This window comes from Lissotriton vulgaris, chromosome 1_1 (assembly GCF_964263255.1).
Source record: "Lissotriton vulgaris chromosome 1_1, aLisVul1.2, whole genome shotgun sequence".
In the NCBI taxonomy this organism is placed as follows: Eukaryota; Metazoa; Chordata; class Amphibia; order Caudata; family Salamandridae; genus Lissotriton; species Lissotriton vulgaris.
This window is the reverse complement of record NC_141685.1, coordinates 2,050,676,993-2,050,702,750: the sequence shown is the minus strand read 5'-3', so window position 1 is coordinate 2,050,702,750 and position 25,758 is coordinate 2,050,676,993. Positions and strand designations below refer to the sequence as shown.

The window sequence follows — 25,758 nt, the reverse complement described above, 5'->3', positions numbered from 1 at the left end:
TACAATAGTGAATAAGAAGGACAAATTCACCATTAGTTCCTCTGTTTTGCCTGGGACAACAAATTAATCTCTTGGCCTTGATTTTCTCCCTGCTTGAAATATTCAAGGGTGCACCAACAACACCTGATTGTCGGAAGCTATGGCTCTGTATACACTATACCAAAGTAAGGTATAGTGTCCACAGAGTCCAGGGAGACCCTAGAGGCATAGCAGAGGCTAAATTAGATAATCACAAACAGCTCTCTTTGTGGAAGTGTGGTCGAGCAGTTAGGCTTATCAGGAGGTTGTGTAAGGCATTTATTCTATTCACTCAATCAAGGCTTATGGCACACATTCAGAGCCAAAATCCATACTAATTAGGTAAGTTTAAAAAGGTATAATTATATTTTATTTTGTAGAACCAAGCAGGACTTGAGACAGACAAGCAAGAAATACTTTCAAATTCAAGGCTATACACAGAAATGCAATTGTGGATTGTATTAGAATTGATTACAGGTTGGTATTACTTTTAGAACAGGTCAAAATACAGTAAGGTTACTTTGGATTACTTTTCAGTTACTTTAAGTACTTGAGGTGCTATGCCGATATATCATACACTGCAGTTTGTCACTTACAGGTAAGTACGGCAATTCTTAAGTCAAAGCATAGTTACTTTCTTTTCATACAAAATAGTAGGTCAATGCATTTTTTAGGAGCAAAAATCGTAACATTTGTTCCTTTGGGGAAAAGAGTGTTAACGATTTACTGGTAAGTAAACAACTTACAATTTAGAGTTTTGGGAGTTAGGACCAAGGTTCCCCAAGGTCCAGGTTGGCATTCAAAGTGCACCACCAGCGGCACTGGGTGCAGAGTACAGGGGCCCAATGTTAGCCAATTGGGCTAAGGGGGCCTTCGTCCAGGACTGCTTTCCAGCAGGTAGCAAAGCTTCTGGGGTAGGGATCAGCACTGCAGGAGCAAACAATCAGCAGAGGGCGCTGCACCACCAGCGGCACGGAGGCGGCCGGATGCAGTGCGCCAAGGAGACATCGGGTGTCCTATGGATTTCAATGCAGATTTCGGGTTGGTAAAGATGTTGCAGGCACGGTCAGGGAGGCTTCCTGGAGGTGACCACCAACTAGAGAGGTAAGTTGGATTCTTGAGGGATGCCTGTACAGGGTCTCATTCAGGCTTATAAGCCCAGCCGCTGTTTGAGATCCTCGGGAAAAGGCGATTTTATTGTTCCTAGATTTAAGCTAGTGAAGATGGGCGGCCACTTTTTCTCTCATCTAGGTCCTAAGTCTTGGAATGCCTTGCCCGCTACCCTGAAGTTGGAGACGGATCTTTTCCGCTTCCGCAGGGGACTAAAAACCTGGTTTTTCCAGCAGTGATCAAAACAGTTCTTTCTAGGGGTTTGTTTGGCAGTTCCTTTCTTCTTTAGTCTGTCCCTTGCCTTGGCGCCGGGAAACCCACTGCGGGTAGCTGTGCGCCTTATAAGTTTAAATGAATAAATAAATAAATACACCGTCGGTTGGGCTGCCCAAGGCCGTGGGGCATCATGTGCAGGAGTGTCTTTTGGCTTCGGGTAATCTTACTAGCTCCAGTCGCGGTCGGGGGGACCCTTCAGGTTGAGGCTACAGGCGTCCTGCTTGAAGTTTGAGGGAGGTCAGTAATCACCAGACCCCAGGTCAGGATCGCTGGAGAGACCTCCTTGTTGTGTTGGGCCGTGGGCGTTGGGTTTAGAGTGGTGCAGAATTTCGGAGCCTCCTGGATCTCTGTTCTATTTTGAAAGTCTTTGCTTGAGCAAATCGGGTGCTCACGGGAGACAGAGTCTGTAAGCTGGGTGCAGGGCAGGTCCTCTAGGATCTGGGGGGCTGCTGGCTGCTGGACCAGCCGGGGGTTCCTCAGTAGTCAGGTCGGAGTCGGGACAGGCCAGTAGGGCTGGGGCCAAACAGTTGGTGTCCTCTTCTTCCTTGGTCAACACAGCTATTGGGTCCTCCTTTTTTCCTCTAATCTGAGGAGACAAGGTTCAGAGTTGCCCCAAAATACTACATTTAGGGGTGTAAAAAGGGCTGTGCAGGTCGTGACTAATGGGTCTCTTCCTTGGAGTGGGTACACCCCCTAATATGCCACCCTCTAGTGGTCATGGTGCTGAAGGAACGAAGGACGTATAACTATGGAGGATGAGGCCATTGTAAATATGCAGTAAACAGTAGGGAACTTTGTAGCCAACAGATTGCCGTGTCTGGATTCCCCTTTTTTTCTTTAACCCCTTCCACGCTCATGTTGAGCTCAGCTCATCATGAGGTACGCCTGTCGTACGCTCATGACGAGCTGAGCTCGTCATGTAAACCAGGATTTGTGAATCTTTAGCGCACAGTGGGAAAACACTTAGCGCGGATGGGGTTAAACACCAAATGGAGAGTCACCCCCAAGGTACTTTCCTCTAAATTCAGCAGATTATTGCCAGTGTCACGTGGCGTTCAGGCAGAACACTGTACACAACAGGGAAGTGGAGTGTGCTTCTAGTAAGCGCTTGAAGTCAACGTGCTAATTAAAGCAAAGGCCACACTATTAACTAAGCACATTGCCTGTGGGGCACTCAATCACCAGGTTAGTTCACTCAGCGCATGAAACGTCAATACAGTTGTACAATTGATGCACGTCACAAAGGCAGTCCAAGCTGATGGAAGGCTTGATGCACAAAGGTTGTCCTGCTCTGAAGACGGCTCGCGGGCAGCTTAGAGTGGTTATATAGATAATGGATGCATGCAGACAGACTCACGTACAGGCTTTGCGGTATCATAGCAACAGATGCCACACAAGGGGCAATGGTTATGCTGTTGACACACAATAATTTTTACATACAGTTCGACTTTTAATATTATGACTCACCGCTAGTGTATTCTTCCCCTTTCCAGTAGTTAAGTTCACCATCCGCCAAGCTTGCCAATCTCACTCCATTCCTGTTCCTCAAAAATTAGCGGGGTTCCCACCTTTCTCGCTGTTAGGTGCCCCTTGTGATTCGCACACAGGAGGTCCTGATCACTCTTCAGGTTTCACACAGCTGTGATTGGCGCTGGTAACCAAAAAGTGTGGTGAAGAAAGCCAGGACTTACTGTAGTAGTACCCAATACTTTATTCGGTGAATCCTAAAGAAACATGATCCTCCTCTCGCCAGTCGCAGCTCAACCTACGAGATTAGAATTTTACACAGTACATGTATTCAACAGAATATTCCTGGATAAAGATTCGAACCCATGTTAAAGAAACAATGCTTAAAGCATCATTTTGCCACTTAGGCACACCCCTTCACTCCACTTTCTTGTAGTTTGGACAGGGTCTTGTCTTTTATTTCAGGTACAATAGGGAATTCCTACAGGTCCTTTAAAAAATTGGCAGGTGTTGTGCTATTTTCTGAGGCGGAACAGATTAATATATAGATATGAACAATTTTAATACTTAGGAACAGTATGGCTTGTTATGTTTATCAGAGATTAGGAAGGTAATAGCCCTTCAGTTTTTTTAATGTTCATAGTAACTGTTAATGGTCTATTTTCTTTTAGTTTGCTGCAAATGGGGCATCCTTTTGTGGTGTTGTGCTCGTGGTGTATTCTCTGGTTGCCATAGCATCAGATGATGCACCACATCCACACTCCAGAATGTAAGGAAACATCTGTTGGTGGACTGTACCTGACTGGGAAGGACGTACCTGCTTGCTTCCTAATAAACTCGTAATTATATACGAATTACCGGATATTCATTCTTTACATTTTGGCGACAGAAGATGGGATTCACTTTCCATTAGCAAGCAGGAAGATCAAGGACCTACGCAAGGATTTTTTTTTAAACTTAAATTACTCCTTTCCTAAATTTAAACACCGGTAACACGAAAAAGAAGAAAAAAGGAACTCCGTAATCCTGTACTCTGGAATTCTTTTATGAACACTTGCGTACCGTGAGTACTTCTGTCATTACTCTTTTATGCTGAGTATGACATTTGAACTTGTCGTGTGATCGTGGAGAACTACTCCGATTGCTTTAATTGAGTCTGAATTTCGCTTGTGCACAATTTGAATGGTACCTTTCACTACTTAAATGGAAACATTTACATTTTGGTTTGCCAAGTCAAAGTTGATTGAAAACAACGGCACTTCGTAATTTTCTTAAAGTAACGGTACCTGTGCGCATTCTTTGAATTAACTGAATGTTCTGGAGCGCGAGGCATGTTCCGGCTGTGATGTGCTCCGTTCTCCTTCTGCGAATGTTGTGACGTGTCTACGGAAGCTTGGAGCTGCACGTTGTGACGTTGCCTACGGAAGCTTGGAGCTACGCTACAAAGTTCAATGCACGTTACCTTCCGCATCACGTGATTACGGTCACGCAACGTGACTCCATTTTGTTTATATTTCAACGTCATTCACGCTCGTCAGAATTACTCACAGCTGTTCTCCTGCTTCATTTCAAGTGATCGTAGATTTTAATTTTACTCGAACGAACTTCTTTAAATATTGAAGGTATGTTTTCACCCTACTTCGATGAATTCAAAGAACATTTGAACTATTCTGAATTAAACCAACGGTGATATGCACACCATTGTCGCATGTCATATTGGATGTATCGGTGATATGCACACCTTATGAATTTATTATTTATTTTTCTTGTTTTTCATTCTGTATTTCTATTCTAACATTAACGTTTTTTTTTCAGGTTACCTTTTAATTGTTAAATTATTAAATAGCATCACAAGGAGGTTTGAATACTCCTGTTCCATTTTTACCCCGACCTGGTGAACCATCAATTAAATAGTCGGATTGGAAGGTCTACTTTTTGAATTATGTAGAAGCCTTAGAAGAAGAACAGGATGGTGCTTTTACTCAAAAGAGGAAAAAGAAAATGCTTTTACACAGTCTAGGACCAGAAGGGAATAGAATTTTTAATCAGATGGAAAAAAGGTTAGGGCTGATGATAACACTGTGTTCCTAGACGCTCTAGAAGATTTAGATGTGCATTTCCATCCTCCAGTTTGTGTAGGAATAAGCAGGTATGAATTTTTCAAAAGAAAACAAGGCAAGTCCGAGTCCGTTGAAGACTATGTTTCATCTTTAAAGAAGTTGGCTATTAACTGTGAATTTAGCACTCTTCATGATAGTTTTGTTAGGGACCAATTAGTAATGCATTGCAACAATACCTCAATCCAAGAAAAGCTTTGGACTTGTGGAGATTCCCCACTTAACGAAATTTTTGCAATTGTTAGGAAGGCAGAGATGTCTAAAAGATGTGCTAAAGTTGCCCTCAAGGACAATGATAAAGATGATGGCCTAACTGTGAGCAAAGTGTCTCAAAATTACCAAAAAAAGAACAATTACAAATCATCTTTTTCTTATAAAAAGAACACTAATCCTGGTCCATCTCCTAGAGATAAAAAAGAAAGCATTCCTAGTTGTTTCAGATGTGGGTTCAACAGACATTATGCTAATGATCCGAAATGCCCTGCCTTAAAATCAAAATGTAATTTTTGTAATAAAATTGGACATTCTTCTAAAGTGTGTAAATTTAAGTCTGGTAAAGATAAGACAACAGTAAAATGCATTGATGACTCTAATGAGCCGAATGCTGAGAACTATGATGCATCTAGCGATGATAGCATCTTTTGCATCCTTGACTTTTGGGAAGGTGATAACGCTGTTTTGAATATAAATTGCAGATCTAAAAAACCTACTTGTGACATCTTAATAGGGGGAGTTTTAATTAACATTGTACCTGATTCTGGCTCCCCTTACACGATTGTTAAACGTGATGTTTGGAAAAAGTTGTTTGCACATGTTTTAAAAAAGGAATTACTTCCACCTGATATTAAACCTGTTACGTATACTGGTGAAAAAATTCCCATGGTGGGATTTGTTGAGGAAATTTTTGAATTTGAAGGGCGGAAGTGTTTGGGCAAGTTATATGTTGCTGAAGTTGGTCCATCCGTTCTTGGCTGGATCGATCAAGGTGCATTGGGCATCATCTTAAACGCAAGAAGTGATGTTCAAGTTTTAATCCTAGAAGAAGACAACAAAGAATTCTTAGACAGATTAACCTTGCAATTTCCAAAGGCTTTTTCAGGTGAAATTGGAAAATTGGCTGGCTTTACTCATAAAATTATTTTGAAAGATGGTGCCAAACCAGTTTGCCATAAAGCAAGGAATATCCCTTTAAGCATTAGGGGTGATGTCATGAAGGATTTGGACATATTGGAAAAGAAGGGAGTCATTGAGCCAATAGAAAGCTCTGAATGGTTGGCTCCATTGGTCGTTGCGAGGAAACCTGACGGCCGTCTCCGTTTATGCATTGATTTAAGAGACCTAAATAAAAACATTGTAATTGATAAATTTCCTCCCCCTAGGATTGATGAACTTTTGGCACAAAGCTGCGGTATTAAATGGTTCTCCTCTATAGACTTGGTATCAGCTTACCATCAAATTCCTCTGCACGAATCAAGCAAAAAGCTTACAGCATTCATAACACCATTTGGATGTTATCAATTCATAAGAATGCCATTTGGACTGGCATCAGCCACGGCCGTTTTTCAACGCCTTATGCATAAATTATTCAAGTGTATGGAATGCGTGACTTACTTCCATGATGATATTCTGGTAATGGGCAAAGCCAGAGATGACCATGACAAGAGACTGATTTCTGTTTTAAAAATACTTGAGAGTAATGGTTTAACAGCTGAGTTAAAAAAGTGCAAATTTGGTATGAACTCCTTGACATATTTAGGACATGAAGTGGGTGAGAAAGGCATTTTTCCAAAAAAAGAAGTTGGTTGAGGCAATTGGAAATGCTCCCATTCCCTGCTCTAAAGATGATCTTAGGTCATTTCTAGGGATGGTCGAGTTTTACTCCAAATTTGTGAAGGGTTTTGCTGACAAAACTTTTAATCTTAGACAATTACTCAAATTAAGAGCGGAGTTTGTCTGGAATGACATATTACAAAATGACTTTGATGATATAAGAAAAGAAATTGTTAATGCATTTCCCCTCCAAGCATTTGATCATACTCTACACAACATAATCACTACTGATGCTAGTGGTAAAGGATTAGGTGCTGTGTTTTCACAGTCTGGAAGGGATGGATTCGAAGTCACAATTGCTTTTGCATCCAGGTCTTTAACCACTCTTGAGGGGAAGTTCTCAGTTATTGAGAGAGAAATGTTGGCCGTTGTATGGGGTATCGGGAAGTTTAGACAGTTTGTCTGGGGCACGAGATTCACCTTGCGAACAGATCACAAGCCCCTACTAAAAATTCTTACTTCAGAAGGGATGTTGAAGGCCACTCCGAGACTTGCACGAATGAGTCTTAAGTTGCTGGGCTATACGTATGATGTTGAATATCTTCCTGGCAAAAAGAACGTCGTTGCAGATTATTTAAGTCGTTCTCCTTTACCTGGTTGTGATGATTCTTATGATTCTTTTGAGTCTAGTGAGGTTGCTGTTATCCACGAGGACAATGATCAGAGACTAGTAGCAATTTCTAAAAAAGACTGGGAAGTATGCTGTAATAATGATGAGATCTTAAACTCTGTCGGTAATTTTGTCATTAGTGGTTGGCCACATAAATCAAATTTGAAGGAGGAGCTGAGACCATTTTGGGAAATCGGGGATGAGCTTTGTATAGATGATGCCGATCACCTGTGTAGAGGCGAAAGAGTTATTGTTCCTTGTTCTTTGAGAGGTAAAATTCTATCCATCAATCATGAAGGTCACCTGGGTATCATGAAATTAAAATCAAGAGTAAAATTATCATATTGGTGGCCTGGATTGGATAAGGAGGTTGAGAGATTTATTCAAGAGTGTGATACTTGCGCTAATGCTGATAAGTCCTTGCGTGTGTTTAAACCTACTCTTGGATTTAGACATATTCCTATTTATCCGTGGGAGGATTTGAGCATGGATTGGTTGGGTCCAGTTGAAAATTGTGATGGCTGTAGTAAACATATCCTAGTTGTGATTGACAACTACTCCAGATGGCCTGAGGTTGAGATAACTGAGAGATTTGATGCTAAAGTTGTTGTAGCTTTTCTTCGCAAGTTGTTTCTGCAAGAAGGTGTTCCGAGGAACATTTTAACTGATAATGGTCCATAATTTAGATCTGAGTTTTTTTTAAAGTTCTTGGATAGGAACGGTATTATCCCTAAAAAGACGCCTGTCTACCATCCTGCCGGCAACGTCATTGTTGAGAGATTCAACAGGATAATCATGGGGAACATCCAAGCCTCTATTCGTGCTGATAAGGATTGGGTAAAGGAGTTACTAGAAACCATTTGGGCTTATAGAATCACTCCCACTAGTACCAATTACAGCCCTTTCAGGATCCTTAGGGGTAGGGAGCCATTTACTAAGGATAATGTTGCTTGGAATTCAAAGAAAATTTGTGAGAAATGGCCTCCTGCTTTAGTCCGTTCTAGACTAAGAAAAATTCAAGATACACACATTAGTGATTTTGGAAGGAAAAATGTCACTAAAGAAGCTGAGCTCAAAGTTGGGGATTGGGTCAGAATTAAACTTGATACCAAGGTTAAGAAAGGTCAAAGTAAATTTTCTGATCCTTTGCAAGTTATGGAGTTATACTTAAAGTCTGCTAAGTTGAGTGACAACCAAGTTTGGCATCATAATAGATTGGCAAAGTGTAAAGGGAACTTCTCTTGTCCCAAGGCCAACACCGATCCTGACCCCTCTTTTGAATGGATGTGGGATGAAGTTATGCAAGGTGGTGTTGCTGGAAAAGAAGTTGTTGAAGCTTCTACTAATGATATATCGGAGTCTTCTCCCCAGTTGCCTAGTTCGTCTCCTTCTCAGTTGCCGTCTTCTAATTTGCCCACACTGACGCATTCTTCATTTGCTAGCAACCAGAATACCACGCGCACTGGTAGGCAAATTAAGGTCCCTGCTCGTTTCAGGAGCTATGTAATGTAACTTGCCTTTGCCTTGTTGTGTTTGCTCTTCCCTTGGTTTTTATTATGGAAGAGAGGGGGGTGTGGGTTACGTTAGTTCTCTTACTTTGTTTGCCTCATTGCAATGTTATTTTACATGGTTCGTTGTAACGTTATTTTGCATGGCTATTGTGCAATGCTGTTTTGCTTAATTATTTTGCGATTTGTTTGCAATTAGTTTGCCTTTTTGCAATGTTGATTTGCATAGTTATTTTTGTATGAAGCTCATTGCTCTTGTGTTTTCTATTAATATAAAGAGGGGAGATGTGGTGTTGTGCTCGTGGTGCCTTCTCTGGTTGCCATAGCATCAGATGATGCTCCACATCCACACTCCAGAATGTAAGGAAACATCTGTTGGTGGACTGTACCTGACTGGGAAGGACGTACCTGCTTGCTTCCTAATAAGCTCGTAATTATATGCGAATTACCGGATATTCATTCTTTACACCTTTACCACTGACGATCCCCAAATTCACAGTTTTGGACGCTAAAATGATATCACCACCTAGAGCATGAAATATGTAACTGTTTTTCAGATGAGGCTCTGGACCCAAGCTAGACAGATGGGATGGTATGCAGGCAAGTGCATAGCAGCTGATATACTTGGAGAAGCTATTGAAATGGACTTCTGCTTTGAACTTTTTGCTCATGTCACTAGATTTTTTAACTACAAGGTACGTTAATCAATTCCAAGGAATATGGCTATGTTTACTGTGTTTAGTAACGGTATGCTTCGAAAAAACAGAAATATCAGTTGATGTTATTGTGAAAAAGGGTGTCTATTGCAGTTGAACCTTCAGTGTTTGAGGATTCATAAGACTGAAGATCTGAACAGTGAGACCATTTCATGGAAATGCTTTGACTATTCAAATTCAGTTCGAGCTGACAGCATAGGTGGCATACTCAATGTTGTTATTTGAGTCATTTACAAGTATGAAGTGCCTCTGGTGATGCTAGAGAAGTGGTTCAATCTTACTGCCCATAATTTCTAACTCTTCTGTGTAACTAAAGCACTAAGTAAATTGTAGTGAACAATGTAACAAATTGCCTCTCTCCACACCCCTCCTGTTGTACCACCATAGAAACATAATGTGGATAGAGTCTGTGCTGAATCAATGAGCAACTGTACTTAGGAATGGTTTCCAGAGGAAGCCTCTATAGTGTACTGCCCAATGTAAATAGTGTATAGAACATATACTTGTCTAATTTCAAAATGTATTTTAGAATAATTTTTAATTACTTTACTGCTTACGTTCCTACATCTGTGGCAAGTGCTGTCAGCAAATAAAATGGATACTTCCAGAGGATTCGAGTGCAAGCTTCATTTTGGTATGAGGAAAGTCCAGAGATTTAAAAAAAATATATATATATTTTTTTGGCCTAGTGGGACCCCCTACGCAGACCGAGGGGGTCAGGGTGTTTCTACCCTGCCCCCTTTTTCCGTTTTGCGCACTTGTTTGAGTGATTTCTTGTGCCTCGGTTCTACAGAGGCACAAGATGGCTGCCAACACTTCCTGGTTTGGAGTGTTGACAGCCAATTAGCATAAAGCTCGTGCTCGGGAGGGTCCGCGGAACCACCGCGGCCATAGATATCACTATCTTTATTCCTTAATTTCTCAAAAACTACTGAACGGATTTACACCATTTTTAAAAAGGAAGCTTTCTGAGCCAAGCAGTACCTTTTTGCCAAATTTGGTGTAATTGCGTTCAGCAGTTTTTGCTATAACAGTGTCTAAAGTTTTCTATGGGAAAATGATATTTTCACCACTATTTTTTGAATTTCTCAGGAACTACTGAACGGATTTACTCCATTTAAAAAAAGGGCGCTTTCTGAACCAACGGCTACCTTTTCGCAAAATTTGGTGTTATTCCGTTCAGCAGTTCCAGCTGTAGCCGTGCCTAAAATTTCTTATGGGAAATAACATAGGGAAAACACTTTTTGGAACCCTCCTTTTTTCTCCGCCCCCGCTTGACGAATCACCCCCAAACTTTTAAGATAGGAGCGGACCGGAGCTGGCCATAAGTTTTGAAAAATTTGCGAAGATTTGTCAACCGGCGCAAAAGTTATTGCGAATAGAATGTTGCAGATTTCCTATGGAAAATAGGTCCTAACTATAACTACCTACTGGTGACCGCCAGTAGTATAAATATATATATCCTCTGAACTGCTGCAGTTCCTTTACTTTCCAATGTTGTTGGATGGTCTGGAGTCCGCCTTGGATATCTGGATGTGAGATGGTGGTTGTGGGGTTATTAACCTCACGCCGGGCGGTGTGCACTGTCACAGCAGCCCCTGCTGCAACGATTCCTGGTCTCTGGGGCTGAGGCGGTACAGGGGACCTGAGGAAGCGCTTTGATTTGGACACTAAAGCAGGAAATTACAACTTTGTTTTTTTTGGCACATGCTGTTCCCTGCACCCCCGCACAACCATTTGGTATTTATTTTTTCCCCTGGTGCACCACCTTCAAGGATCCACAACCTTGGATTCTGGGACATGTAGTTTTCCTTCACCTACGGGACTCTACACATGTGGGCAGTCAATCTACAGGGGGTGGAGCGGGCTTGTTACATCAGTGTAAAAGGAGGCAGGACTTACCATAAGCTTGTTGTAAAACCTCCTGGATGCTTTGGGCGCTGAAGAAGGATGTAGTATGCCGAAATGCATTTGCCACTTCCACAATTAAATGTGCTTCCAATGGTCTCCCCTTGGGTCTCTGCTCTTTTTTTGGAAGGAGTCTTCGTGCATATATATATATTATATATCTCCAAGAACTCCGCTTTGATTCCTGCACTCTAGGACGGGTGCTATGGTACGCGTAGGTGGAAACGCGCTGAATATCACAGCTTCAAGGTATAAGAAATATCAGCACTCACTGGATCATTTTCCCCAGATTTAATTGGGTTTAAGTGCACACAAGACACGTTTGGACAACCGCCTTTTTCAGTATCCGATATTGAAAAAGGCGGTTGCCGAAACGCGTCTTGTGTACACTTAAACCCTATTAAATCTGGGTAAAATGCTCCTGTGAGTGCTGGTATTTCTTATACCTTGAAGCTGTGATATATATATATATATATATTTATGGATGCCTTCAATCCTCTCTGCACGACCCAGCCGGCGCCCTGCCAAAGGATGAACCACAGACACCAGGAAAACGTGGAATGCAGGTCTTTTATTTTTCAATGCTTTGTCAGACGCGTTTCGAAAACCTTAGTTTTCTTTCTCAATATACAAACATATAGTCCACTTTTAGTTTTTATACCATTTTTTCAAATTGTGATGCTTTCACCCTCTCCATGTGACAAAAAATAAAAAGAAAGGAAATACTTGTCAGGTATGTATGCTGGGACTTGTAGTTTGCAAGACCTCATCCAACAATTAGCATAAGTATTATGTGTAATTACCGCCTGAATGCAGTAAAATAACTCGCTGTAGCATAGAGTGCACATACAATATCCATGAATTTCAGTCATAATTCAAGTTGATGTTTTCATGGTATAATTTGATCACCTTTGATATGTTTCAAAATGAATATAAATAAATATATAAATATAACCATTAGAAAAATATATATATATATGACCTATATAGTATCAAAAGCACATATATAAATATATATCTATTATCAGTTGATAAGAACAGGCATCATATATGTACAGAATGCAATATAAAAATAGAAATCGACTATTAAAATTATTGAAAGTCTAAAAAGTCTATACAATTATTACGGAATAAATTCCAGATTTCATTATTCGGTGAACATCATCAACCAGTGAAAAACTGCTCGGTGTATGTGCAAAATTATGCTGTGTGCAAGATTGCAAGTTGTGTGCAAATTATCTCTATTTTAGCAGCATCCTGAAATTTCCTTAATAAAGTGCATAAAAGTAAAAGTGATTATTATTAAATTTCACTCATATATACTATTTTACTGGTAAGAGTATTAACTCATTCATGGTTTTAAAATTTACAAGAGAAAAAAAGGTTTCTACTTGTAATGTGAAAGTCTAAAAACGGTATTGAGATAAAAGGGGGGGGGGGCAAAGTTACTTGTATGGGAAATTCAAAAATATTCAGGTTTGGAGATACACAGAGGATACAGAATATAGGGGGATGAAATATCAGAGGAAGTGGTGTAAATCCTCTGTGTTGTTCAGTCCATTGGGGTATCTACTGTCCAATTCCATAATGAATTTGGACTCCAGCTGACGTAAGTTCTTGACCCGGTTGCCACCTTTCGGATCGTCATCTATTGCAGCAATGACAAAATATTTTAGATCCGCCAGTGTGTTATTATGGGTGGTTTTAAAGTGTCTTGCAACCGGGTAGCTACTGTCATTATTGACAATGGCCCGTAGATGTTGTAGGATCCGGACGTGCACTTGCTGCTTGGTACTTCCCACATACCTAAGCCCACAAGTGCACGTCAGGATATAGACTGCATATTCTGTTTTGCAGTCATAACACCCCTGAATTTTAAACTCTGTTGGACTGAAAGGCGTGATGTACTTCTTAGTTGTAACCCCAAATTTACAAGCTCGACATGACGAGCATTTGAAAAATCCCTGTTTTTCAGGTAACCATGGAGTTAATTCCTTTTTGGTTTTACTGGTAAGATCAGGAATACTCTTGGCAATTTGACTTCTCATAGAGACACCCATCCGATATGTTATAGTCGGGTTATCTGGTAATTCTGGTTTCATAACCGCATCAGTCTGTACTATTGGCCAATTACGGTTGACTATAGACCGGATTTGGCGATGCTGGCTATTATAAGTAAGAATTAATCTCAGAGTATTGGTATTGGGAGTCTCCTCACTTTCTAGTGGTTCTCCTTCCTCTATGTTGGTATTCAACAATGATTCCCTGGGTCTATTGCTGACTTTCTCCAAAGCCTTTTGTAGACTTCGTACCGTATAGCCTCTTCTGCGGAATCTCTCAATGGCTTCTCGCATGCAAGCGTTCTGTTCTTCCACACTGCTACATATACGCTTGATGCGAAGAAGCTCTCCATATGGAATGCTCTTAATCAAGTGTCGGGGTGAGCACTAGAGGCATGCAACGTGGAGTTGCCAGCCGTCAGTTTCCTGTGTAAGGTTGTTCTTATCTCACCTTCCTCCACATATACCTTGGTATCAAGAAATTCTACCTCAGAACAGCTTATATGTGAAGTAAAATTCAGATTGATTTGATTGGCATTAATGTCACCTATAAAATCGATTGCATTCTCCTTAGTACCCTTCCACAGGACAAAGACATCGTCTATGAATCTTAACCACAACTTTATGTGGGCTCCATATTTTAAAGATAGCTCTTGTCTTAATGTCTGCTCCTCCCACCAACCAACCACTAAACAGGCATAGCATATATTTATGTTTATTTATGTTTATTTCTTACTCCGAATCCCGGGATAGCAGCATGTTTTGCTGTTGTTGTTTTGGCCACTCACCCTTTCACCATATATCTTTATTTTTGTACAAATTCAGCACAGAGTACTAAGTCCCCGAGTCCTGTAATGGCTGGCAACGCTCGCTGTCAAAGGAGGCTGACTCCGGCTGGCGTGAGATAGCCCAAGGGACTTAAAGCCCCCCCCGGGCCAATCAGAGCGGTCTATTTTTAAATTGGCGTCTCACAAAAGTCTTGGAGACTCTTGTGAGCCCAACTACCATAATATACAGTTATTTTTTAATCTTAATTTCCAAAAACTACTGAATGCATTTACCCAAAAGCACAATTTGCAGACCAACATCTCGGTTCCTTCGCATTGGGTGTAATTCTGTGCATCGGGTGTAATTCTGTTCTGCAGTATTTGCAATATTTGCTGTAGCCCTGCCTAAAGAAGTCAATGGAAAATGCATGGATATTTTATGTTTTTGAACTCCCCCTTTTATTTTCAGCCCCCGCTTGACTCATCACCCTAAAACTTTCAGGGAAAAAGCTGAGGTGGATGGCATTTTTGGGGGATAGTTTTATCAAGATTTGTCAAACGGGCCAAAGTTATTATGTTGTTATTGTTATTGGTGGTTTTATAGCGCGCTCAATTACTCACGAGTATCCTGGCGTGTGACCATGCAGAAGAGGCAGAAATATCTAGAGTAATTACAGTGAAAGTTAAAAAAGGTGAGTTTTAAGTGCTTTTTTAAAAAGATTGAAATCATGGATAGCACGGAGCGGCAGAGGGAGAGTCTTCCAAGCAGTAGCTGCCTTAACGGTGATGAACTGGCCACCAAGGCGGGAACATTTAAAACAGGGAACAGCCAGAAGATGTATGGAGGTAGACCGTAATGGACGGCTAGGTAAGTACCAGGCAAAACGCCTCCTCAAATACGACGGCCCTTGGTTGTGAATGGCTCTATGCGCAAGAGTGAGAGATTTGAACACAACCCTTTGTTTGACAGGGAGCCAATGCAAACTGCACAGATGTTGACGGACACTAGCCTGCCTTGAAATATTGAACAGGAGTCTAGCCGCCGCAATTTGTATAATTTGAAGACGATTGGTGAGTATTATATGTATAAATGTCTTCCCCCGCTACAATGGGGACCACCACCTCCCCTGGGCTTATTTCTTTTTAAATAGGAGGGGCCTCTTAGACCCCCCCAGCCCCAGGGACCGGCACCTCCCCAGGGCTTTAATTGGAAAAATGTGGGGCCCCCCTTCCTTTATAATAAACAAAGAAGAAAGAAAAAGCTACTGGCATGAATCCGGAGGCCCCGGCCTCTTTCTGCACCACTCTGATTTGCACCTGCTGGTTACGGGCTGATGTCACCTTGACTGCTGAGGGTCCTTGAAGGCCACCAAGACCTTCTGTTACCTCCAGTAAGACCCACACAGCAGGATTGATAAGAGGTGGTCCGAGGCCATGCCCACTTTCTTCACCACTTGTAAACGCACCTCTCGACACACTGCTGGTGGGGGTATGAAGTCCCCTTTGATGCTGAGTGTCTTTGGGGCCTACAAGCCCTCCTGTTACCTCCAGTAAGTCCCAGAGAGCAAGATTGCTGAGAGGACTTTAGAGGCCATGCTCTTTCTCCACCACTCGGTACACGTGCCTCATGGTGCACTGCTGAAGTCCTCTTCGATGCTAAGGGTTCTTGGGAGCACCAGAAGCCCTCCTTTTACCTCCAGTAAGTTTGACACAGCAGGATTTTGACACAGCAGGATTCACAGGCCCGCCCCTTTTGTCCACCACTATGCAAACACGACTTCTAGTTAAAAAACCATAGAAATTCACTTTAAAAACCAAAGGTTACAGGGATATTATAGTTAGGAAATAGATTTTGACACACTTTAGAAATTCACCAAAAAAAAACAAAGGTTACGGGTCATTATAGTTAGCAAATAGAATTTAAAATACCTTAGAAAGTCATTGGAAAAAAACAAAGGTTACAGGGGTGTTATCATTAGGCTCAGGTTTCACTGGTACAAAACCAGTGAAATTAAGCAGTTATAGTTAGCTCATTACTTGCTCCTCCACAATGCACTGCTTATGACCTCGCATATTGCATCACTCATGACATGGTCAGTGACATCACTCATGACATCTTAAATTTCATCACTGATTACATCATCCATAGAATCACTCACACCCCCTTAGAACCTTTCATACACCCACTCCCACACAACCATTCACAAACCTATTCACAGACCAATACCAGTACATACACACCCACTCACTGATATATATAGATCTACACACACATCTACTCACTCACCCATACAGCCACTCATACACCCAATCAGTCACTAATACAGCCACTGACCTATCCACTCATACACCCATACAGCCACATACACACTTTCAGTCACCCATAGAGCTACTCACACACCTAGTCACTCACCCATAGAGATACACACACACACCCACTTTCTCATGCAGACACTAACATGTACTCATTCACGTATACAGTCACTCACAAACACTCACTCATCCATACAGTCACTCATATACCCCATCACTCGTGTATACTGCCTTTCACATACCCACTCACCCATATACCACTGACACATCCACTCACCCACCCACCCATACACACACCCACTCACCCATACAGCCTCTCACACATGCACTCACTAACCCATACATGCACTGACTCACCCTCGTCCACCCACACAGACACTCAGACAACCATATAGATATTCAGACAACCAATCTCTCTCCAATACAGCTACTCACATACCCACTCACATCCCCATACAGTCACTTAGACACCAACTGACAGACATTCACACAACCCGTCACTCACCCATACATTCACTGAGACTTTCTTATACAGTCACTTACGCACCCTCTGAATCAACCATACAGGCACTTATACTCCCACCGATTCAATACTCTTACTAACTCCATTCTCACCCTCTGCGGGAAAACAATCTAACAGGGGAGTTGATGCCCATGTACACTATCACCGAAAGGAGGAGTCTCCTACCTTGTGACTGAAAAAGACTTCTTTGAAGAAAAACAAAGCGCAAACATCCGACTAGATGGCAGACTTATGCAAAACATGTGAATCTACAGCTCTACATGCCAAGAACAGATGCATACTGGGTAAGTAGCATTTTCCTTAGCACTCATAAACTTTTTAAAAACACTCAGTCACTGGATGATGTCAACAGTGATTTCACTGATCATGTCATGAGTGGTGTAATATGGTCATAAACAATGCATTACGCGGGATGCGAGTTAGCTCACCTAACTATAACTGCTGAATTTCACTGGTTTTGTACGAGTGAACCCGGAGCCGAACTATAACATCCCTGTAACCTTTGTTTTTCTCAATGACTATATATATATATATATTAATATTACCTACTGGCGGTCGCCAGTAGGTATATATAGTTAGAATTTTTTCTCTATGGAACTTTTGAAAATTCTATGTCTAATAACTTTGGCGTTTGTGGACGGAATCGGCTGAAATTTTCAGGAAAATGGCACATTTTGTTTCTGAGCAGTCCCTGAAAATTTGGAGGGGTTCCGTCAAGGGGGGACCGAGAAAAAAGGGGGGTCCCAAAACGCATTTTTCCCATTCATTTTTCCATAGGGCCTTTGGCCTCACTTTTAGCTCGAACGGCTGAATGGATTTACACGAAACTTGGCAAAATTATAGGGACTGTTAGCCCGATGTGCCTTTGCTGGGTCTCAATATATGTGCTCCAGTGGATTTTGAGAAATTAACGTTTAAAAAAACAGATATATCTGTGACAGCGTCCCAGATAGCGCTCCAGATCGCGTACTTTTCGCGTAACGGAGCTTTGCGTAGCGAAGCTGATTGGCTCTCCGGTGTCTGTTAACATTCTAAACAGTCCGGTGCGGCCGCCATCTTGTCTCTCGGTAGGATCGAGAGACAAGAGGAGGAGAAAAACGAAGGGGGAATTTAATGAAAGGGGGCAAGGTAGACCCCTCTTGACCCCCTAGGAATGATGTTGGGGTTATTAAAGGGTCCCGTGGGACAAATAATAAAAATTTGATTTTTCGCGGTAGAAGCGCTTCTCGGTTCGCGAACCGGGTCGCAAACTGGTAGCGAAACGTGAATTCGCCATTTTGTGTTTCGATTTAATTAAATTACTAGGTATAAGGGGGTACGGGAGACGTATCCTGACCCCTTATGTTTTCTGAGGGTGGCTGAGGAGGCTCATATATCTTGATACATGTCTTCCAGCGGCTGTGCGTGAGCGTTTTTTTTTTTTTTGCTGCGTGACGTCTGTTAACGTTCGATTCGATGGAAATCAGGAACTGTTGACCGCCATTTTGTCACTGCGAGTAAATATTTTGTTAAAAATAATTGTTATAAATTAATCCTTATTGATAAACATTGTCTGCGCCATCTTGCCTTTTTTGCAATGCCACACTTTTGTTGAGCACGGCAGCCATTTTAGATGCCTTGACCAGACCCACTCTCTGCATGCCGCCGATCCTCAGCATGGCTCCCCACCCTCGCAAGCATCTCCCCCACGCACTGGTCACCCCCGCTCTCTCTCTCATGCATGGGCCAGAAACCTCCTCCCATCTGCGCTGTTCTTCTCTGAGAATCACACCCTGTGCCCGCCCGACACCTCCCTTTCAACCTATTCACTACCGCACCCTCTGACACTCCTCTTCCTCTGTGTCCGATTGTCCAGGCCGGTCCCAGGCTATCACCTAGCCCTGCAGATGTAGTTTATGGCCCCATCTGTAGAGAATCACCCCTCTTCAAAGGAGTTACAGTAGATCAAGGCCCCCACCCGATGAGATCCGTCACACCACACGCGTTCCTACTATCTGATAACCATCCTGTATTGTGCTTGGGGAGGGGATTCTCACTGTGAGGGTGTGTGGGTCCGAGCCTGAAGCGGAAGATTCCAGGGATGCCTCTTTGTACATCAAAGTTTTTACAATTATGTGTCACATTAAAAATATGTAGCACTCCAACAAAGTAGTAGGATTATAACACTTTAATAACTTATAAATATATACAACGCAACAAAAACAGTAAATACATTTAAACATTTTTTTGAAAAAAGAAGCAACAATGGTCAGTAGCTGTGTTTTGTGCGAATAGTCCCAAGGCAGCACAACGTGCTGAGTTCTGGACGGCACCCAGGTGATGTTACCTGGGTGCCGCACTGGTTTTTGGTATCCTACAATGCAGCTCCGAAAAACGGCGTGGGGCGTCCCGGCGGGTGCGGGGGGAGGCCTCGTCAGTAGCGGTCTGTTGTGCGAATAGTCCCAAGGCAGCAGAACGCGCTGAGATGAGGATGGCACCCAGGTGATATCAGTAAGTTGCCGCACTGGTTTTGGCATCCTACAATGCTGCTCCGAAAAACAGCGTGGGGCGCCCCGGCGGGGGGGGGAGGCGGCGTGAACGGGCCTCCCCAGGTGGAGGCTTGTCTGCTGTAGTGGGGCGCCCCTTTACCGTTTCAGTTGCCATTCCGCCCGCTTTTGCTACACTGTGCCTCATCCGCCATTCAGCTGTTTATCGCCCGCTCTTGCGGCTACAGCCTCTCGCTCACCATGTAGGTGAGTTGCCCCCACTCTTGCGGTGCAGCGATAGGCGGCTGCCACAGGACTCTTAAAATGGCGGACAGCTCTTCGGATTTGGGCCTGGTCCACTGAAATGGCCCTGGGACACCTTGGAACTCGGACGCTTGTCTGCTAGGTCTTGGACCCCATTCTCGAAAGCGTCCCCTGAGCCTTGAAGATTTTACAAAAGTCTTGGGGGGCCCCCCGACTCCTGCAGGCTTCCGGTGGGGAGCGGCTGCCATGATTGCTCGCGGAATGACCACGACGGAGCCACGAGATGGTGGTGCTCTCATGCTGACGCCAGCTTCAGTCTGAAACATCCAGAAACAAGGTGGGGCTTTCATCGTTTGGGAAAAAAAAAGTTTTAATCCAATGAAAAGTGTTATTTTTAGGTCATATGATCAAGCCTTCCATCATTAGGAAACCAAAAGTAAAATGAACCAATGAAAAGTTTTATTAACAAGTCACATGACCTGTTATGCGGCATAGGGCTATAAAAAGCGTAGAAAATCCGTTGGCACGTGAGGCGGCGTCAGTAGCGGACCGATGTGCGAATAGGCCGAAGGCAGCACAACGCGCCAAGATCCGGATGGCACCGAGGTGGTGTCCAGCAAGTTGCCGCACTGGTGTGGCCATTCTACAATGCTGCGCCGAAAGTCGGCGTGGGGCGCCCCGTTGGCCTGTGAGGTCGCGTCAGTCAGTGGGGGCTGTTTGAGGATCTGACTGCATTGGAAAGCAATGTGATGCTGTGCGTCGCCCCCAAGATGGAGGCTCCTCGGCTGCAGTGGGGCGCCCCTTGGTGTTTCACTCGCTATCCAGCTGAGTTGCGTCCGCACTTGCGGCTACAGTAGGCCGAAGGCAGCACAACGCGCCGAGATCTGGATGGCACAGAGTTGGTGTGCGTCGCCCCCAAGATGGAGGCTCCTCGGCTGCAGTGGGGCGCCACTTGGTGTTTCACTCGCTATCCAGCTGAGTTGCGTCCGCACTTGCGGCTACAGTAGGCCGAAGGCAGCACAACGCGCCGAGATCTGGATGGCACCGAGGTGGTGTCTAGCAAGTTGCCACACTGGTGTGGCCAATCTACAATGCTGCGCCGAAAGTCGGCGTGGGGTGCCCCGTTGGCCTGTGAGGTGGTGTCAGTAGCGGACCGATGTGTGAATAGGCCGGAACCAGCACAAGGCGCCAAGATCCGGATGGCACGGAGGTGGTGTCATAGTTGAGAGTTCTGAGCAGCGCTTGTAACACTGTCTGAAGCTTATTTGCACCTGCTGCAGCTTCACTATTGCCCTGGTGTGGCCAAAGATCGCCCATGACATAGGCAGCCGGCTCCCGGGGTCCGGCGGAACTTTTTTACTTTTCCTTTCTGCATCTTGTCCCACAATCCGTTTGACCTGAAGACACGACCAGGTCCCTGAATGTGTGCAGGGGGACGCTATTGATTGAATCAAAATGGCGGCTTCACACAAAGCTGACTCAAGCGTTGCTGCTGATGCTATACAGACAAAAACTGTTTTTCAGTTTGTACATTCTTCAGGATTTTTCCATCCAAGGCTGGTTGAGAGTTTGTAGAACAATGGCTTCAGATCTTGCCCTCCCCTCTTTTGACTGATGGTTCTTGTTGCCTCTCTCTTCTGTTGTCATTTAACTGAACCTTTTTTGACTGCCGAAAGGGGTTCTGGTCCGACCGCTGGTTGGTGGAGACATTTTGACTATATCCTGGACCTGCCCGGCCTCGCCCAAAATGGCGCCGGTATAAATGGGACTCGTAACTCCTTGTTGTGTACTGGTTGCACAACCTTGATATCACGAGATACGTATGCAGTTTTGAAGCACATGGCGGGCGGGGACGAGAATTGATTGAATATTTCGACATCCCTATTGATATTAAGTTCTGATTTGTTATTGATTACTGTACTATTGAAAGTTCGAATTAACGTCACCCATGGTACTTGCCCGCAAATGTATATCTAGATAATTTTATTGTAAGTGGCCCTGTCGTATTTTAATTACAAAATGTACCTCCACCGATTCCGCAACTATTAGACACCTTAGTTCTTGCAACCTAATGGCCCGCTCGTTACGTTCCTCTACAGTGTAAATGTCTCCTCATCATATATGATTCCAGTTTGCTCCGTGGCCGGCCCACGTGGTTATAGGCCCGTATTTGTATACTGACATTTTCACAATAAAGGTTTTTAAAACAAAACATGGTAGTAGTATTTACATTGCTAAAGTTTTTAATTTTAGTCACTGTTTTCGAATCAGTAAAAGGCAAGTGAAATAAAGCAGTCCAATTACATGACGGATAAAAGGTATAATACGCAGGAACGCAGTAAAGATAAATGGTCAAGGGCTGTTGTGTTTTCTACTCCTGCAACATAAAGTGATCGATAAGAATCTGGTATTCAGGCGTATCGGCGACTAAGACAGCAGGCCGAGCCTCTTTTGCTCAACGGCTCCGTCATGGGACGAAGAAACGCCCTTTTTCTAGAAAAAGGAATATATTTTACTTGCAGGACAGTTGTAAATTTTCCGGGAAAGTACATTAGCCTGGAACATTATAACATATATGTTTAAGAAAAAATAATGTTCGAAAGCAATAAAAAGCGTATTTTTTAGGTCATATGACCAAGCCTTTCATCATTAGAATAACAAAAGTAAAATGAACCAATGAAAAGTTTTATTAACAAGTCACATGACCCGTTATGCTTACGTTACGCGCTGCGCGCCGCGCCGCACGCCGCGCCGCGCCCCGGATCGCTTCCGGGAAGCTGCGCTTCGCGCACTGGAGCACTTCCGGGTGCGCTAACGCGGCGTGTCATATAACGCATTACGCGACAACGTAGGTCCAGAATATAGTCAAAATGTCTCCACCACCAGCGGTCGGAACACAACCCCTTTCAGCAGTCTAAAAAGTTCTGTTAAATGACAACAGAAGGGACAGGCAACAAGAACCATCAGTCAAAGAGGGGAGGGCAAGTTCTTCTCTACCGGGTCATGTTGGGGCGCTACCGGAACTGATCGAATTGGTAGTCTACAGTGTTTCTGGATGTTTCAGACTGAAGCTGGCGTCAGCATGAGAGCACCACCATCTCGTAGCTCAGTCGTGGCCATTCCACGAGCAATCATGGCAGCCGCTCCCCACCAGAAGCCTGCGGGAGTCGGGGGCCCCCAAGACTTTTGTAGAATCTTCAAGGCTCAGGGGACGCTTTCGAGAATGCGGCCCAAGCCCTAGCAGACAAGCGTCCGAGTTCCAAGGTGTCCCAGGGCCATTTTAGTGGACCACGCCCAAATCTGAAGAGCCGGCCGCCATTTTGAGAGTCCTGTGGCAGCCGCCTATCGCTGCATCGCAAGAGCGGGAGCAACTCAACTACATGGTGAGCGAGACGCTGTAGTCGCAAGAGCGGGCGGTAAACAGCTGAATGGCGGAAGAGGCACAGTGTAGCAAAAGCGGGCGGAATGGCAACTGAAACGGTAAAGGGGCGCCCCACTACAGCGTGTCTTCAGGTCAAACGGATTGTGGGACAAGGTCCAGAATGGAAGAGTCATCAAAAGGCAAAAAGTTCCGCCGGACCCCGGGAGCCGGCCGCCTATGTCGGGGGCGATCTTAGGCCCCACCAGGGCAACACGACTTGGGGAGGGGGCAGGAGCCAAGCGCCCCCTCCCAGTCCGCGCCACCACACCGTATGTTGAAAATCTGAAGCCATCGTTCTACAAACTCTCAACCAGCCTTGGATGGAAAAATCTTGAAGAATGTACAAACTGAAAACCAGTTTTTGTATGCATAGCATCAGCGGAAAAAGGGGGGCCCCAAAACGTGTTATCTCCATGCAATTTGCATAGGAAACTTTAGACAAGGCTACAGGTCGAACTGGTGAACAGAATTACCCCAGATTTGGCAGGCAGCAGGGTCTTGGTCTAGAAAGCACGCTTTTTCCTTATTTGGTGTAAATCCGTTCAGTAGTTTTGGAGAAATATCGAAATTTACAGATATCGATATTTGGGAATTCTGCCATCTGATTGGCTGAGGCGTTACAAGCACGAGCTTACTGCTTATTGGCTGCGAACGGTTGCAACCAGGAAGTGTGGGCAGCCGTTTTGTGATTCTGTTGAAGCGAGTAAGGGAAATAAAGGGCGAACAAAGTAGGAAAGATGAGTGTAGGAGCGCTGTGGGCTTTGTGGGGTGGTTAGGGTGAGCTATTCAGGGAGTGTGAAGCAAAGTATTTACCCCTACCGGTTTGAAAGTGCCGTTTTGTCCACAGTGAGATGGTTATTAGGTGTGGTGCCGGTACACTCGGGGATGAAAGCGTGAACCTAAACCGTGAGCTGAGTGCTGTAAACTGATGTGCTCTGGGCGCTATAGCATATTGGCCGCTGTAGCATAGCCGTGCAGGTGGTGTTAGTATGCGTGTAGACTATAGCGGGAGTGGGAAGCAACCTACTCATCCCTACCTGTCTGAAAACTCGAATGCAGTGTTTTAGCAAGCAGGAATAAAGAAATAATCGTGAAGAATATAATGCAGAATGTTGTAATGCCACAGAAGAGAAATGATGAAATCAGGTGTGTGTAAGAAAGTGGCTGTGTGTAATAAAACGATGGAGTCTGCAAGTTATATAAAGACTGTCTTTATTTAAGTGCCATGAATGGACCCACTGGTGTAAGAGCTAAGGCATCCAGCTGAGGCAAACTCCAACCGCTTCTGCTGTATTAAAACGTAAGCTCCTGCATCAGTGAATTCCACTTTACATTTTACAGTTCCATGTGACATAAACAATACCTATTAGACATGAATGTCTCTAAATTCTATAATGAAAATAAAGGTAGTATACGATTACCACATGTATCCTTTAAGAAAAAGAAAGAAAAAATATTGCAAAATGTAATCATCAAACTTCTTACGTACCCTGATGGTCCTTTTTTGTAATACAAAATTATCAACAGTAGAACAGTCAGCAATCTCTTCTACAGTAGATTCAATCTGGTGCGTGTCAGAATTGGTAATTGTTCTACCCACATCGGAACTTTGAGGAGGAACACAAACATTGCGTTTCTCAGAAGCACATTTGGTACCCTTCTCGTCAAACCATACATTATTGTCTTCAGGCCTTTCAAAAAAACATTATTGTGCAAAGAGCTAAGGCATCGAGCTGAGGCAAACTCCAACCGCTTCTGCTGTATTCAAACCGAAGCTCCTGCATCAGTGAATTCCACATTACATGTTACAGTTCCATGTGACATAAACAATAGCTATTAGACATAAATGACAAAATTCTATAATGAAAATAAAGGTAGGGTACAATTACCACACTGTGCCAACCAGTTCCTAAACAATGTTGTGTTTTTTTTTTCCTTGATTGCCAGCTCGTGAGCAGAGGCTGAGGATGAGTTAATTTGTTTGAAAGGGCTTCGTGGATAACAGGCAGGCAGAGAGACGTGTGCACAAAGAATAGACATGGTTTCAAAATGGATGTCGGGTTTAGGCTAATTTAGCAAGTAAATGGCGTATTTGCATAGGCCATACATCATCCATCCCTGGTTAGGCTGGAGACGTAAGGGGCAATAATGAAAACAGAGTTCAAATGCCTGAGCATACTTAGGAAGTTATTATATGAAAATAGTTAAATTGAAGTGTATTAAAAAAATGTATAGGAAAAAGTCAAAAAAGTTGGAAAAAATCAATCCAAGAATAACGTGAATTTCTTACAAGTTTAGGAGATTGTAGTCCTGAAGTTCTTCACAGTTTGTGATGGGTAATGTTCCAAGACGTCATTGTTGCCATCGTGTGAGAAAAGCGAAGTG

General features: G+C 43.5%; 1 protein-coding gene across 3 annotated transcripts in view; it reads left to right on the top strand.

Annotated features, from left to right (window-relative positions):
* The window catches only part of PYROXD1 (pyridine nucleotide-disulphide oxidoreductase domain 1), a 274,293-nt gene that overhangs the window by 199,077 nt on the left and 49,458 nt on the right, over window positions 1-25,758 (top strand). For all 3 annotated transcript variants that reach the window (XM_086920532.1, XM_086920538.1, XM_086920526.1), the window contains one exon: window positions 9,494-9,631. In XM_086920532.1, the coding sequence (XP_086776658.1) occupies window positions 9,494-9,631 (138 nt within the window). The remainder of the gene's footprint in view (window positions 1-9,493; window positions 9,632-25,758) is intronic.